Source organism: Lacerta agilis, chromosome 14 (assembly GCF_009819535.1).
Source record: "Lacerta agilis isolate rLacAgi1 chromosome 14, rLacAgi1.pri, whole genome shotgun sequence".
Taxonomy (NCBI): domain Eukaryota; kingdom Metazoa; phylum Chordata; class Lepidosauria; order Squamata; family Lacertidae; genus Lacerta; species Lacerta agilis.
This window is the reverse complement of record NC_046325.1, coordinates 13,624,044-13,640,624: the sequence shown is the minus strand read 5'-3', so window position 1 is coordinate 13,640,624 and position 16,581 is coordinate 13,624,044. Positions and strand designations below refer to the sequence as shown.

Sequence of the window (16,581 nt, the reverse complement as noted above, 5' to 3'; positions counted from 1 at the left end):
ACAAAGGGTGTTGGTGGAATGCAGAGGGTTAACATGACAAGTGACATCACCACTGTTGTTACATAATGTCCAAAGGCAGACCGCACAGCAGATTGGATTCCCCGACAGCCGGAAACGGGCTATTATAGAACATCGTGGCCTCCAGTAATTGAATAGTTAATTTACACGGCATCACTATTAACATCTTCCCATCTTGGAAGACGGAAGCAATTAATTGTACAGATCTGTTCCCAGGCAGATGCAGCTGTCTCTAGGCTAAGAGGTGGCGGCTTTTACAGAAGGCTGGATGCTCTGCCCAAAGCTAACCACCTCCGGGGAGGAATGACCAGGCAACAGCTGAACACAGAGAAAGTCTTATCATAAAACTGAGGTTATCACTTGCATCCAGATTGAAACAATGGGGAGGGGGTCAGTTTCCCTCAACAGATCTACTGTTGTATTCATATGGTCCATGCTGAACCTGCTAGGCCACTGATGTGCCATGTAAAAAGACAAAACATTTTAAGCATAGTACTGTAACTTGCGCAGGGTTTCAGAAACATGTCAGAATTTGAGATTTCTTACATGCTCCAGTAGGGATGGTGGAATGGCACAGGCACACTAGCTTATGTAACACACCAACACCAGAGAATCATTGATCTGAAAGAATCTCCAGGCCTTTGGGCTGTGTGTGTATGTATATATGTATGTACACACACGTTCTTAAGTACAAGCTGGACACTCTTAATTTGGGATGGCAGGGTAGAACTTGTTCGGAAGCGCAACAGTTGGGAATGATTTTAATACAACAGGGCCTAGTTGAGGGTAATGAAACCACAAACCACAAAGGACCACTGAAGACTGATACAGGTAAAGGAAATTTTTGAGGAAAAGCTGTACTTGGGATGTTGTACTATTTCAGTTGACAGGTTGAGACTTGCATGATTGTTCAACCCAACACCAAACCCTGCCTACAAGGAGCATGCCAGAGAGGAATTTCAGCAAAGCCTTTTCCCTGCCATGTCAGTATACAACAAGCAGCACAAAAACGGCGCACACAAATCTACCAAACCATTCCACGTATTGAATTCTATATTGGTAGTCCAATCAAAAAGAGAGCAATGCAAAAAGTCAAACAAAGAAGCCACAAACAGAAAACTCATTCAAGTAAGTACAACAGGACAATTTCAGTCTTTAAATGTCTTTAGCCAGGCTCCTGTAGATAGTGATGAAAATAGGTCCAGTCTGATGATACGCACAGATGTTAATAGATGAAAGCAAGTCCAATCAGATGGAATATTGAAGATGTGACACACAAAAATTAAACAGGGTGCCGGCGTTTGTCCCCTGGACCTATTTTCATCACTATCTACAGGAGCCTGGCTAAAGACATTTAAAGACTGAAATTGTCCTGTTGTACTTACTTGAATGAGTTTTCTGTTTGTGGCTTCTTTGTTTGACTTTTTGCATTGCTCTCTTTTTGATTGGACTACCAATATAGAATTCAATACGTAGAATGGTTTGGTAGATTTGTGTGCGCAGTTTTTGTGCTGCTTGTTGTATACTGATTTACGACGAGTATTGGCAGCATAGGTTTATTTTTTCAGCTTTTCCCTGGCATGAGCATCATTACTGCTTTTTGTATGGAAGATAATTTAGCAACGCGAGCCTTCATAGTCAAGGCCAGATTACAAATTTATCCAAGTCAAGGAGTGCCCAAAGTACCTGTAAAGAGCCCACTCACGATGTTATTAAAACCAAGAATCAAGTAAAATGAAAATACAAGGACTGGTTTGTGACTTAAAAGGTTTGGCTTTAGGCATCAAGCTTCATTGCTTGTTCATTTGAGTCAGTCACAAAGGTCAAAGTACACAGTACACTACTATGCAATGCAAAGCGTTAATGAACTGTACTAGCTGCACACAAATGTTAAAAGGAATTCAAATTAACTTTGCACTCTTCTAAATCCAGTCTTTGCTGTCACTGCTGCTTTAAGACTACAAAACAGCTGTTTAACACAGAGGATGTAAAAAGGCTTTAGCCTCAATACCCAAGTTTCTGACAGTCAAGTGCAATTGTAATTGGGACTATGACATTTATATGTATTTTTTCTTTAAAGAAACCCAACCAGCAATTCCAGGATAGGATAACAAGAGTATTTTAAAGAAAATATAATAAAACTAAACAGCAAAAGAATTGCCTTCCCCCACCCCCATGCTTTTGAGGCTTTTGTATGCAAATAACTTATGAATAGCGTGCATTCCATGGAGATTTCAGCAGCAGCAGTGTATACATTGAGTCAGCTCCATCAGTTAACAGTGTAGCTAGACTTGCGCTTATTTATGTATGAAATTAGGCTTCAGCCATAGGTATGTGAACCTCATAATGGCAAGGGAGGGACTCTTAAGAACGCCACATTGAAGAATTTTGACTGCATTCTTAAAAATGAGAAGTATCTTAAAGGAAGTGAAACATTTCCACCCACCATATAACAGCCACTGACTTGGTATGCAAAAATACTTAATAGCAAAGGCTTATGTATTGAGATTTACCAAATCACATTAAAAGAAGCACTCACATGCTCTTATCAATTCAGACATTACTGGTCTTGAGTAGTAAGTAGCATGGACAGCTATACAACCCTCCTTTCATAAACACTACCAGATGATTCAAGAGTGAGTTGTTGAACATCACATGCCTACCATTAAACAGATTGTGCTTTTAGCTATTGCTTGCTAAATCAAAACTAATGAAAGAGTCAAAAAGTGAGTTTTTCAGTTGAATGTAAACCTCCTCCCATACTACAACAGTTGAGATACTGTGCAGATTTGTTTTATAGCAATTCACATTTTCAAAATTATGTTTTAAAGTTGGAAAATTTATACAAATACAAAAGCTTTTCAAACAATGCTTTTTAAACAGTCTTGTTACTTTTACAAAGTCAAATAAAACAATGTTATTTTCAGAATTGACTGAAAAAATCTTTATTATTTGAGTGCCCTATCCCACCCCGCCCAGCAGTTATACATGCATGACTAAAACATTTTGGCTTTTAAATGTATAGGATAACTTCCAAATACAGTCAACATAAAATAGAAGGGAATACAAAGTTTGTACACAAACGCAGCAAGGAATACACAGGTTTGCAACGAAGTTGGACATCATACAAAATAAAAAAAGTTTATAAATTCACATGGTCTGGGATCCTATGCAGGCTCAATAGGGTCTCTCACGCCGGTCCTGCCTGTGGTCCCCTCTGCAAAGGAAACAGGAAAGAGTACACATTTTAAATTTGCATATTTGTATTGTTTGTTATACAATAATTATCAATAGCCCCACGGCTAGGCTGCAACCCCAGCAAGTGGATCCAACAGTCACAACAAGGGTAGGCAAACTAAGGCCCCGGTGTTGGATCTGGCCCAATCACCATCTAAATCTGGTCTGTGGACGGTCCAGGAATCAGCGTGTTTTTACGTGAGTAGAATGTGTGCTTTTATTTAAAATGCATCTATGGGTTATTTGAGGGGCATAGGAATTTGTTCACCCCCCCAAAAAAATATAGTCCAGCCCCACACAAAGTCTGAGGGACAGTGGACTGGCCCCCTGCTGAGAAAGTTTGCTGACCCCCTGAGTCACAACCTCAGCCTCCCTCTTTCACTCCTCAGAAACAGAATCCCTATATTCCTATTCCTGAGCTTTTACAACATCCACCATTGAAGTAACCTTTACCTCGAATCCATTTTTCCTGGTCCAAAGCTGCCTCTGTCTCCGCCTCTTCCACCTCTGAATCCTCCCCGGTCTCCGCCCCTGCCTCCCCGGAAGCCACCTCTGTCAAAGCCTCCTCGGCCCCCGCGTCGTTCTTCACCAAATCCACCTCCTGGGGGAAAAGCAGATTTGTATTATACAACTATTCTGAAATGAGAAAAAAGCTTTCTTCACTGATGCTGTTGTGCCAAATAGGCAAACTTTGTATCTCACACGGACGAACAGAATGAATCCACCAGCAAGGGAACAGGATATAATTTGTTTCACACAGAGAGAAAAGTAAAACCTTCAACTCACCCATGTGTGGTCCTCCAGGCCCATCGGGCTTTGGTGCCTTGCACTGGTTGCATTCATTACGCCATGAAAAGTTCATATTTTCACATGTCCTAAAAACACATTTGGGGAAGACAGGTGATTTAGAGTTACAAATAGTCATTAACCCCATTTCTACCTTCGTATCTAAACAACTAAGCAGACTGCTTACGGGTTGGGGCATTTCCAGTCTCCTGCACGTTGCTGACCACCTCCGCCGCTGGGGAAGCCCCCCCTGCTGCCCCCGCTGGAACCACTGCTGCTGCCACCACCTCCGCCACCACCAAATCCACCACGGCCCATGGGTCCTAAAGGAAAGAGGCATGTAAAAACCAGTGGCAGCAGCCAAGTGAAAAGGGTTTTTTGCAGAATGTTTCCTTGCTGATAAACATCTCATATTAGGTTACCTTTCTTCCCTACACAGACTGCAGTTGTCTCCAAAAAAGTTTACACATCACTTGGGAAGACAGGCAAACTAATATCAGCGTAATGGAAGAAGCAAAGATCAGTGTTGAAGCAATGATTCTTCAACATCAACTTTATTGGACTGGTCATGTGTGTATTCCTGTTGATTGTCTTCCAAAGCAACTACTATTCCAAACTTAAAAATGGAAAGCGTAATGCTGGTGGTCAACAAAAGAGGTTTAAAGACTGACTCAAGGCAAATCTAAAAAAATGTAGTACAAACACTGACAACTGGGAAACACTGGCCTCCAAGCGCTCCAGTTGGAGAACAGCCTTTACCAAAGGTGTCATGAGCTTTGAAGACACTCGAACTCAGGACGCAAGGTAGAAACGTACTAAGAGGAAGGCACGCTTGGCAAATCCACACCATGATCAACTTCTGCCCGGAAACCAATGTCCCCCCTGTGGAAGGACGTGTGGATCCACAATTGGCCTCCACAGTCACTTACAGACTCATTGTTAAAACCGTGTTTATGGAAGACAATCTTACTCGGCTACGAGTGATCGCCAAAGACCATACCTAAACTCCCCTATTTCAGAATGGCTGCACAACACAAGTTGGTCCTCCTCCCCCTCCCTTGCTGAAACTCAAATACAGGTTTAACAAGAGCCAATACTGCTACAAGCAACATACTTCACTACTTTATCAACCACAGCACTAACATGGCATATACCTCCTCTGCCGCCACGGCCTCTTCCTCCACGGCCATTGCCGCCACCGCCACCTCTGTTGAAGTCTGCCCTCCGGGTAGCAAATGATACTTTGATAGGGTTGCCTGAGAATTCTTTTCCTGGTTAAGAGAAGAGCAGGGGAAAGGATTACATTTTCCCGATATAAAGTTAGAAGGCTATTATTTCACTATTGGCATCTCTCCTCTACTGCACTTCTATTTCTCTTTCAATATTTATTCATCAATTTATATCTCATCCTTCCCCCCCCCCCAGAAGCCTAGTAGTGGAGACAAAAGGAAGCCTTCCAAGTACAAGTATAGGAACTCTTTCAAAATCCACCTCAGCAGCCAAAAAGTAATTCAAAGACAGCACCATACCATCAAACCAGTCAATTGCTGCCTTTGCAGATGGGGGATCGTCAAAGGAAACAGTGGCCTCTCCTTTCAATTTTCCTGTCTCGCGATCGGTGTACAGGTTGATCATAGGCTGTCCTGTTTTCTTGTTTGTCTGTTTACAAAAAAAATGTACAAGATCAATCTACTGGAAAGATCTAATCCAATGTTCTTTCAGCTAATTTTCAATACATTCACAGGTGCAGACTACAACTGTTTAGGGAGCTGCAATTGATGTGCAATACTACTGCATGGAAATTACCTTTAAATGTGAAAGGTAACTTGCTTTAGCTGCTGAACATTTGTCTATACAGCCCTGAAAATAATTAAAAGGTTAATGAATGTGCTCATGAGGTTCTGGGCAGATTACTGCTGCCATCATGAATTCTCCCTTGGAATGTAAAGACAGCCCATGAAAGGTTTGTCTACCCATTACGTCTCTGGTTTGTTAACTGATGTGGTTAAGAGATTTTGAAAAAACCACCTGAGCACACATGAAAAACTTAAAACAAATCCTTATTTCCTGATTATAGCCTTTGGACTATAATGTAACTTAAATAGAAAACCATCTTTAGAACGATTTTTCCTCCAAAAGCATTTTATTTTAAAAATGCAATTTAAATAAAAAATAATCCTTGATGCATCCTACCTAATGCAGGCTTTTTGCAGCTCAGACCATTCAGTGTTTTGTGATTCTACTTGCCAACAGCAATTCCACTAGCAGCTGCTTTTTTTCTAGCCAGCTCAGTCTCTCAACCAGCCCTTCATGCTACCAGCCCACTACTACACTGCACACTTTACAACCAGAGTATAGTGCAACCTACAAAATGCAGCCTTATTGATAATGGGATCATCTCACAGGCATAACTAGCACAATTTACCTTAATGATGCCAATCTGTTTGAAGTAATCTGCTACCGACTCAATGGTTACATTTTCACCAAGTCCCTGAACAAAGATGGTGTTGTTGTCTGAATTATCCTGCTCGCCAGCTGCAAAGAATGAGAATTAGCTCTATCTTCCATCATAATTTCGGCTTCCCAATGAAGTTCTTCCTACAGCTTCTAAATGAAAAGTTCCAAACTTGTACTCCAATGAATACTGAACCACATGAAGCAGTTTTCCAAAATGAGACAAAATTGTGGTTACACTGTCCAAAGACCTCAGTTGAACAGAACTCAAATCCGCAAATATCTTGCACATTTCATATATTTTGCAGTTTACAAAGTTTGTGGGTTTTTAAAAGGCAACTTGCTTACATGAAACTCTGTGCTGTTCACAATACCCCCCCCAAAAAAGGTTTTAAGTGTAGAATAGCATTCTAAGGACACCATAGGTTTCTCTGGTTTTCTTTTGACATTTGTACCCCTTTCTTCAAAGTGGAAGCCTGGAAATACTTTCCCACTGGCTTCACATTCAGGTTTGCAGCCACTTACCAGAATCATGGCGTGATCCTTGATCCCGTGGTCCTTTTGCACATGAAAATAAGGAAGGAGAGATTCAGTTAACGAGTGAGAACTTCCAACCTGTTTTCTCATATCAGCACCACCATCACGACCACATCAGAAACAGGCCAGTGTTGGAACATGTGCTGTTCCAAGGTGAGTTTTAGTGCAAAAGAAACACTCCCATTCAGTCAGAAGTGATCCACGTCTTAATTACAAGACTGCTTACTGCAAAACCAGTTTACAACTCTTTCCTCCAGGTCATACTAGACCTATTTTTTGCAGCTCTGCAGGGAGGAGCATGGCCTCCAGACACACACCCAGAACACCATTGGAGAACCACTATTTTGACATTTTTTATAGCATACATTAGCAACTGCTACCCAGAGTCTTCTACTGACCCTTGTTCAGTCTTTTAAGTGTCCAGCACCATTGCAATCTATTCTGGATTTGGTTCATGAGACGAGACACTTTAACTTATGCACAGAGAACAAACCATCTTACACCATAGTACACATTTTGAATAAGCCCTTTAGAAATGAGAGCTTTATGTTCTTAGAAACCATCTGTTTACTTGCATCACCACTCTACTATTAACATATTCTACACATATATATTTTTACCATTTTGACACCTTTTATTGCACCCAATCTTAAATTTTTGAAAGCATATGCCCAACACTGGTCTCAAATGCATTAACAATCCTATATAAGTGTGTTTTACTGTTCATGCCAAGCCTTTTTCAGCAAACCCTATGGGAACGTTCCTTAAAAACAATTCTTTTGATTTGGTACAATCATGTTCAAAATGACCATTTGTGAAACTTCGTAATGTTAAAACCAAACTCTCTTAAAATAGAAGCCCATGAAACCACTTATTTGTGAAAGAGCTCTTAAGAGTTTCATACAAACAAAGTTACACTTCCAAGTTTGAAGGGAGCGGTCCCTCCCTTGATTCCTGTACCAGTAACTTTTTAAGCAAGGTACCATAAACCTTTGTTTTACCATGTTTCCTCAGGACTGCATGCACTTCCATTAACACGCTTGAACCCAACGTTCTCATGTGTTTTTTAAAGGAGAGACAACAAACAAAACCAACACTTACGAAGTGATTTTCTCTCTCACATTCTCCCACAAAACACGTCTTTGGATTATTGATTTTCTCCCATCTTGTTGCAAAACATACAACCAAAATGTACTGTATTGGCACCAAGAACTTGGCTGAGTAGAAAGCCCCATAATGTGGAAGTCAACACCACAGATATAACCAACCATTTTGGCATATGTGCCACAACAGGGGGTGCTCCCATAGGTTTTTATCTGATAAACGGTGGCTTTTCAAACCCTTTGGCATACAAACATCAGTCTCTCCGAAAAATAATATATAGAAATACACTTTTGCGGTTCAAGTTTTTGAACTCTTTGGACTTACCACCAAATTTATTGAAGCCACCACCTCGCTCACCACCGCTGAGGAGATAAGTTAGAAGATAATGATGCTTTTTTTCCACGACTAAAAAGTTTTGTTGCTAGAAACTACACCAGATCCATTAAGATGCTGGCCAACACTTTTGTTTGGTTCTTCCTGAAGATCTAAAGACAACCTGCTCCACCTTTTCCTTGCCCTCAGCATTGTTTTTTGTTTTTTTTTAAAATGGATCAATACACCCTTGAGAAGGTTTGCAAATGAAACAGCTCTAGTGTTTGTCATTCTTGCTTCCGATCTTGAAAGGTTACATGAGGCGTCGTGATGCAGCTTTCGAGACAATGTTGGTTTCCTTGTTGCCGTCTTATTCTTGGCATGATTGGTGAACCAAGCTCGTTTTTAAAATATTGTACACCGTGCACGCTGTTAATTCCACTTCACCCTTCTCAAGTTTGCGCCTTGTATTTTTGCAAAGCTTTTGTTGTTTACAACCCTAAATGCAGATAACTGCTTTGAAAGCACGTAAAAACCCATTCCCTCATCATAGCATATTCGTAATAGTATGTTATTTCAGCTCTAAAGACTGCATTATCTGCCTGACATAAGATCTCTCTCCCTTCCTCAGACCCTTAACTAACATGTGGAAGGTGGAGATTTGATTAAAGTTCATTGACTTTCACACCTGTGGCACACAAAATGCAGAATTTGTTAACAGAGCAGGTATTGTTAACAGATCAACAACTTTTCATAAGCAAACAACACTTCAACTGCCCCCACCTATACTCACCTCTCTACTATTTCATTTCTCCTAGTCAACAGGAGACCAGAGCCAACGTTGCTTAGCAACCATTGGCTCGTCAAGTACCAATTTTAACCACCCCTTCACCGAGGCATAACGCATACCCAACAGCATTAAGGATACTGCTTTGCAACACATAAACCACAAGTATGGAAAGTTCAGCTGCTATGTGGGAAAACCAAAACACATCCTTTTAGCCTACACTGGCACCCATTACATGGCTAGACCACAGCATTATGAGCCCAATGAAAGCTGTGTTTACAACCTGCATAGAAACTTTGTCTTGCAAAATCTCTCACTTATGAGATTCATATAACCTTCGATTTATCAGCATATACAAACCAGGCCCCCTCAGTGCACCTCATCAGGTTAACACTGGGGGGTTGAAGGATAACCCTAGTGCCTAGATACCGATTTTACCCCATAAGAAGTACTAAAGTTCTTGTATATATTGTATGGAACTGCAACATTGCTCAAAGAGGACCGTAATTCACCTCTGAGGAACAGTAATTATGTTCATATCAAGTGCGCCTTTTGAGGTTGTAAACAGATCCAAGCTGAATTACAAGATGAAAATACGATGTTTTGCCCCATGCACAGACTTGTTACGGCAATGGTTGATTTTCAGAAATAAGAGTTTTTAACTCCTTCACATGCAGACAAGGAACAAAAACCATTTTGACATCCATTTAGATTCACCCCATAGAGAAAAACACACTGACCCCTTAGTAGCATACATGGTGGTAGCCCACCCTTGATTACCAACAATTCTATATATTTCAGCTGTTCACACACTGCACCCTCCCTGAAGAGGTTAGCTTTTATGGCAAGTACTAGGAGAGATGCTAATTAAAGAAACCCACTCCCTCTCCCACAACTATAGACTGGACACCTACCCCATGCCTCCACGACCACCTCTGTTGCCACCTCTTCCACCACTCCGATCAAAGCCACCTCTACCGTATCCGCCACCGCCACCTCCTCCACTGCCTCTTCCACGGTTGCGGTCTTGCTGGCCGCCATATCCTCCTTGATCCTGGCTGCCATAGCCTCCTCCGCTACCACCTCCACTCATGGAAGACTGATCCTGTCCATAGCCACCAGCTGGAGAAAGTTTAAAAATGGGGGGTTAGCAATAGCTCTTAGTTTCTGCTAGCGAAGAGGCCTGAGTTTTGGGGGGGTGGGGGAAAAGAATGAAGATTCTACAGATGCCCTTGCTTCTCACTGGGGGGCAGCCATTGGCTTCTACAGGCTGCACTGCACAAAATTTGGCTCATATTACTCATGTTTGGCTTTTGGAGGTGAAAGGAAAGGAAAAAGTACTCACATCCACTACCACCGCCACCTCCTCCACTGCTACTGCCACTGCCATACTGACTCTGCTGGCCGTAGCTTTGGGGTGGGTTGTAAGAAGGCTGCTGCCCATAGCTGCTCTGCTGTTGGCTGCCATAGCTGGATTGCTGACCATAGCCTCCACTCTGGGGTTGTCCGTAGGTAGAGGTCTGAGAGCTGGTACCGTAACTGCTGATTTCAAGGTGGCACAAACAAAGGACAAAGAGTTCAATACACAGACCATCCTACAATACCGCTTAAGAATTCAGGCTGACTGTATGACTAAAGAGCAGAGTACGCCTGGGGTTTGATCAGACAAATTTCAGCAGGAGATTTAATGGGGGGAAAGTACCGCCTAAAGCCTATGATGAAGATTTACAGCACTATCCCTGCTCTGAGATGTTGTTGTTTGGAATTTCTCAACAGTTACCTTCCAGTGGTGGAACTGGCTGGCTGTTGTGAGTAGCTGGGATAGGATGACTGCTGTCCATAGGACGTTTGAGAAGTCTGACTGCTGCCATATCCTGTTGATGAGCCGTAGGCCTGTGGTGTTGACTGGGTGCCATAGCCAGCTGTTCAGAAAAAACAATTCACTCTTGTTAATCTCAAATGGCATGCAATTTGTGTAGCAATAACTAATCAGTTCTTCAATCATAATATGCAACCACACTGATGCACCCAGAAATGTGACCATAGAACAACAAATTAAACAGTGCTGAGATGAGAGCATGTTAGATTCGAATCCCTGCTTGTGTCACCGTTCTGCTACTTAAGTGCCTCACAGGATTGCAAAATGAAAAGGCTGCACATTACAGCGTCCGGAAAGGACACTTAAAGTAACTGTGTTTTCCTTCCAGTCTCCTAGCTCCAGAGATGTGCTTCACAGCTTAGCCAATTTCCTCTCATATTTTCCTATACAGTCATGAGGACAAAAGACAAGATAAGCTAAAATACTCACAGCTTTGAGTCTGGCCATAAGAAGAACTGTAACTACTTTGACCATATCCAGAAGTATCTGCTGACTGTCCATAACCACCATAGCTCTGCTGCCCATAGGGCTGGCTGGTTTGCTGAGAATAACCTTGTGTGGGTGGAGTTGGGTAGGCCCCATAACTAAGGAAAAGCAAGAAAAAAATTTTTAGCAAAGAAACATATAACTAAACTGTAAACTGAATTCACAATCTTGTATTCCCAACCAGAATCAAGCTCGTCACTACCATTGTCACCTATCTTTTCAAATCCAGTGTGCTATGTCAAGTTGTAGGCATCTGACTTAACTCCTACTTCTGCGAGTGTTTCAATTAAGTCTGAACAACCACAAATGGGTAAGGAAAATTACAAGGAATGTTAAGACTAATTACAGTGGTACCCCGCAAGACGAATGCCTCGCACAACGAAAAACTCGCAAAACGAAAGGGTTTTGCGAGTTTTTAGTTGACTCGCGAGACGAATTCGTCTATGGCTCTTTTTCGCAAGACGAATTCGTCTGGCGAGGTACCACTGTAAGCACCGGAGCCTCGCTGCCCGCGTTTTAAAGCTGCAGGGAGCGAACAGCAATGCTTCTGTTCGCTCCTTGCAGCTTTAAAACGCGGTGCAACGCGGCTCCAGTGCGCGGGGGGGCGGAGAGGGATCGCGCACGGCCATCCAAAATGGCGGCGCGATCCCACTCCGCCCCCCCGCACACCAGAGCCTTGCCGTGCCGTGTTTTAAAGCTGCAGGGAGCGAACAGAAGCATTGCTGTTCGCTCCCTGCAGCTTTAAAACGCGGTGCCGCGCCATTACAGGGACCTGCAAAGGCTTACCTTTTTCTCCAGTCAGGAGGTGTGTTGTGCATTGCATCCATCTGGGATCGACTGTGCATGTCTGCGACTCCCAACTGGAGAAAAAGGTAAGCCTTTGCAGCTCCCTGTAATGGCGCGGCGCCGCGTTTTAAAGCTGCAGGGAGCGAACAGCAATGCTTCTGTTCGCTCCCTGCAGCTTTAAAACACGGCACGGCAAGGCTCCGGTGCGCGGGGGGGCGGAGTGGGATCGCGCCGCCATTTTGGATGGCCGTGCGCGATCCGACGCCGCCCCCCGCGCACCGGAGCCTCGTCGCCCGCGTTTTAAAGCTGCAAGGAGCGAACAGCAGTGCTGCTGTTCGCTCCCTGCAGCTTTAAAACGCGGGCGACGAGGCTTCGGTGCCGGTCGGAAGGGGCCCCCGGACTTTCCCCCCCATAGGAACGCATTAATTAAATTTTAATGCGTTCCTATGGGAAACGGTGCCTCGCAAGATGAAATTTCCGCAAGACGAAAAGCCTTGCGGAACGAATTAATTTCTTCTTGCTAGGCACCACTGTAATTGGTTCATTGTGGCATGAAGATACACACACCAACAATTCACTTTGTTCAAAAGACTAATGGCCAGAAATAAATTCCAATGCTGATTCTATTCAGAGTAGGCCCACTGAAGTTAATAAACCTGACTTAGGTTCATGTATTTCAGTGGGTCAAGTATAGGATTTGTTGACAATAAACCACAAGTTTTTTAAACTGGCCTACTTTTTTAGGTCCGACAAAAGGCAAGTAAAAGGTATGTGATTGAAGTTTATAAAGTTATGAATGACATGAAGAGAGTGGAGGAAAAATTTTCTCCTCTTGAAACCAGAACTTGTGGACAGCCAAGGAAGCTGTATGTTGAAAGATTCAGGACAGATAAATGAAAGCATTTCTTCTCTTCCACAAAAGGCAACAATGACCACAAGTTTGGATGTCTTTAAAAGCGGATTGGACAAATTCCTGGAGAAGGCTATCAATGGCTACTAGCCATGATGGCAATGGCAAATTAAGATTAAACAAACCACAGGTCTGATCTTGTCTATCTATTCCTTTGGGAACAGCTCACGGCACCCTAACATCCTTCATGTTTTTACAGAGGTGACTAGCATGACCTACTTCAAGATTACAGAGACAAGAAAAGCACTACTCGCATATGGCTAACACTGTAGTTATGTGAGAAGAGTAGCACAAGCAAAAAGCCTGTAAACATGCAATACATGGAGGATGAATTATACAAGGGTTTATTTACCTTTGTGTCGCTGACTGGCTATAATCTGCAAGGGGACAAAACAAAAATGTTTGAGCTATTTTAAGAGCAGGATTCCACACAAGTTAGCTAACTGCCACAGAGAGTAGAAATGATTCATATGGGATGGTGGATAAGGCACATTTGTCAAAATTGACATACAGGGATGCTTACTTCAGGCATCTACGCACTATGTGCATGCACAGAAGCCCCATTCAAATCAAAAGTCAAAGTGTGGGGGGGCATGTGCACCACTGCCTCCCTACACACTTTTAACTTTCAAGAATTCAGGCAAATACTAAGGAGAGAGTTCAGAATCCCATTGTAACACATGTTCACCTATCCAATGGGTACTGCACAAAATATACGTATGTATGGAACACTCTTGCTAGCTTCATTGCGGGCAAGAGAAACTATTTTAAAAAGCAAGGCTGTGAGGCATGAACTTTGAAAGAAGAGATCAGGAATGAATAGCAACTCTGAACGTTGACACTTCTCATGTGAAGCACTTATTACTTAGTTACATTTATGCTACTGTTGCCTTATTTTCAGGACTGTTCACAATAATCAAAACCAGCAGCGAAGAAAAACCCAAAAATTAATAAACAAAACCCAATAATGTGGGCAGGAGGAAGTTGTGGTGTCATCAGAAAAAATGTGTATTTATATATTCCCCTTCCCCCAGGGTTTCTCAAGCCATAAATAATGTTCCCCCATTCAAAAAACCGGTTTATGTGATTGTTAAGAGTCATAGAATCATAGAGTTGGAAGAGACCACAAGGGCCGCCTGCCAAGCAGGAAACACCATCAAAGCATTCCTGATAGATGGCTGTCAAGCCTCTGCTTAAAGACCTCCAAAGGAGGAGACTCCACCACACTCTTTGGCAGCAAATTCCACTGTCAAACAGCTCTTACTGTCAGAAAGTTCTTCCTAATGTTTAGGTGGAATCTTCTTTCTTTTAGTTTGAATCCATTGCCCCGTGTCCGCTTCTCTGGAGCAGCAGAAAACAACCTTTCTCCCTCCTCTATATGACACCCTTTTATATATTTGAACATGGCTATCACATCACCCCTTAACCTTCTCTTCTCCAGGCTAAACAACATACCCAGCTCCCTAAGCCGTTTCTCATAAGGCATCTTTTCCAGGCCTTTGACCATTTTGGCTGCCCTCCTCTGGACACGTTCCAGCTTGTCAGTATCCTTCTTGAACCGTGGTGCCCAGAACTGGACACAGTATTCCACGTGAGGTCTGACCAGAGCGGAATACAGTGGTACTATTACTTCCCTTGATCTAGATGCTATACTCCTATTGATGCAGCCCATCCTCAGTATGGAGGGAAAGAAAAATAAAAATCTGCGTTTTCAAGGGGTGCAAGAGAGGATAGTTACCCACCCAAGGAACTAAGACATAGAGGAACAGACTTTAATTAAACTCACATTAAGTTTGTTACGGTGCCGGGTTGTTACAAATAGAGCAGCCTAGTCCTTTTAGGACCTAAACCCGAGATTTTAAGGGGAGGAGGGCGCTCCGTGGGCGAGCGAGTGGCAGTGGAGTACGCGGGCGACTGACGTTTGAACTAACGAATGATAGGTGCAGGCGGCGGGGAAGGGGGTAGGGGAAGCACCCGGATGTAACACTGCGACAAAGGCAAGCCTCACACGCAAGCGCAACAACATACGCGTTTCTCGCCTGGGCAGAAAAGCGCATGCGTGATAGCATTTTTTTTACCGCCTCCACCTCCAATAAACCTTGCTACGCCGACCATCACGTCAGTATTTTTTTCACTGCCCATACGGCCCCCCTCGTCCCGCTAGCAGCTCCGGGGGCGACCGCGCGCATGCGCAGCTACATAACGGCCTAAACGCTCCGTGCCCCTGGAGTCTGACTAGGAAACCCCGTCCGCCTCTTCCCCTGCTCCCTAGTTCTCACGCTATCACAAAATGGCGGCAAACTGCGCAGTTATAGAGATTGCGGCGCAGGGTGGATGAAAGAAAGAGGCCCTTCCTACTCTCTAAAAGGCGGGACCGTTTTTCATCCGGCACTAATTCTACAATAACGTCCACCTTTTGCCCTCGACTTTATCGCCACCCCGCTATTTTTGGAACGAAAACCACGAAGCCTCCATTTTAAAAGGGTCTTCTAGAATATTTGTCCAAAGCAGACGGGGGAGGTCGGAGAACCCTCCGCCCACCATTCCTACCCCACTAACGGAAGAGGGAAGACAGGCAGCTTTCGCCTCCTACCCTGGAACTGCAAGAATAAAAAACCCACGCAAAAGCCTCGTTCCCCTTCACCTGCCACGTGCAGTGATTTCCCTATCGAAGATTTAGCCTGAAACCCACCCAAGCCCCTAGGAAGGAAGCCCCGAGTCTCCGTCAGGAGGCGAAAATAACCCAAGACAAAAACGTAACTCCTCCTTCGGTTTCCATTTCGCACTTAACAGGCCAGAACCAAGCATTAAGTCTGCCCCCCCCCCACATTACCCTTCCCTTTTTAACCCTCAGGTTAAACCCTTTTTGACATAAATCGACCTCCCGTTCCTCATCGTCTACACAGCCACGAGGCCCAAAAACTTAGCTCCCGTGGAGGAAAGAAAGCAAAGGCTGCGAGGGGTGTGTGTGTTTCCCGTTCTCCCCTGTTGTGACCCCGGTTGAAACGCGCCCAACGTCCTCCGCTGCGAACTCCCTTCCCGCGCGGCCCTTCTTCTCACCGTTGGATGCCATGGCTGCAGCCCCCTAAGCTTCACTCCTCGAACGGGCTACGTAACAGCAGCCTCTCCGCCCGCCTCGCAGCTTCGTCTCTCTTTCCCGCCCCCACCCTTTGCCCCAAATATACCCTCCCCCTCCCGTTCCTCTGGGCTGCACCATGTCACATCGCATGGGGGGAGAGAGAAAGGAGAACAGGCGTTTCTTTTATATATATAAAAGGCAGGACG

The 16,581-nt window shown here is 43.8% G+C and overlaps 1 protein-coding gene across 2 annotated transcripts; it reads right to left on the bottom strand.

Annotated features, from left to right (window-relative positions):
- Positions 1 to 2,732: 2,732 nt before the first annotated feature.
- Positions 2,733 to 16,441, bottom strand: FUS (FUS RNA binding protein). 2 transcript variants are annotated; one of them, XM_033170924.1, is made up of 15 exons: positions 16,357 to 16,441; positions 13,649 to 13,673; positions 11,544 to 11,698; positions 11,016 to 11,157; positions 10,581 to 10,777; positions 10,150 to 10,357; positions 8,461 to 8,498; positions 7,021 to 7,053; positions 6,467 to 6,576; positions 5,571 to 5,700; positions 5,196 to 5,312; positions 4,229 to 4,364; positions 4,042 to 4,130; positions 3,709 to 3,856; positions 2,733 to 3,235 (listed from the first exon to the last, which is right to left on the bottom strand). In XM_033170924.1, exons 1-15 carry the CDS (start codon positions 16,367 to 16,369, stop codon positions 3,196 to 3,198), a joined length of 1,581 nt encoding a protein of 526 aa, XP_033026815.1. In that variant the 5' UTR covers positions 16,370 to 16,441; the 3' UTR covers positions 2,733 to 3,195. The 2 variants fall into 2 exon arrangements, with proteins under 2 accessions (XP_033026815.1, XP_033026816.1); XM_033170925.1 differs by having other exon boundaries at positions 10,581 to 10,774.
- Positions 16,442 to 16,581: the final 140 nt, after the last annotated feature.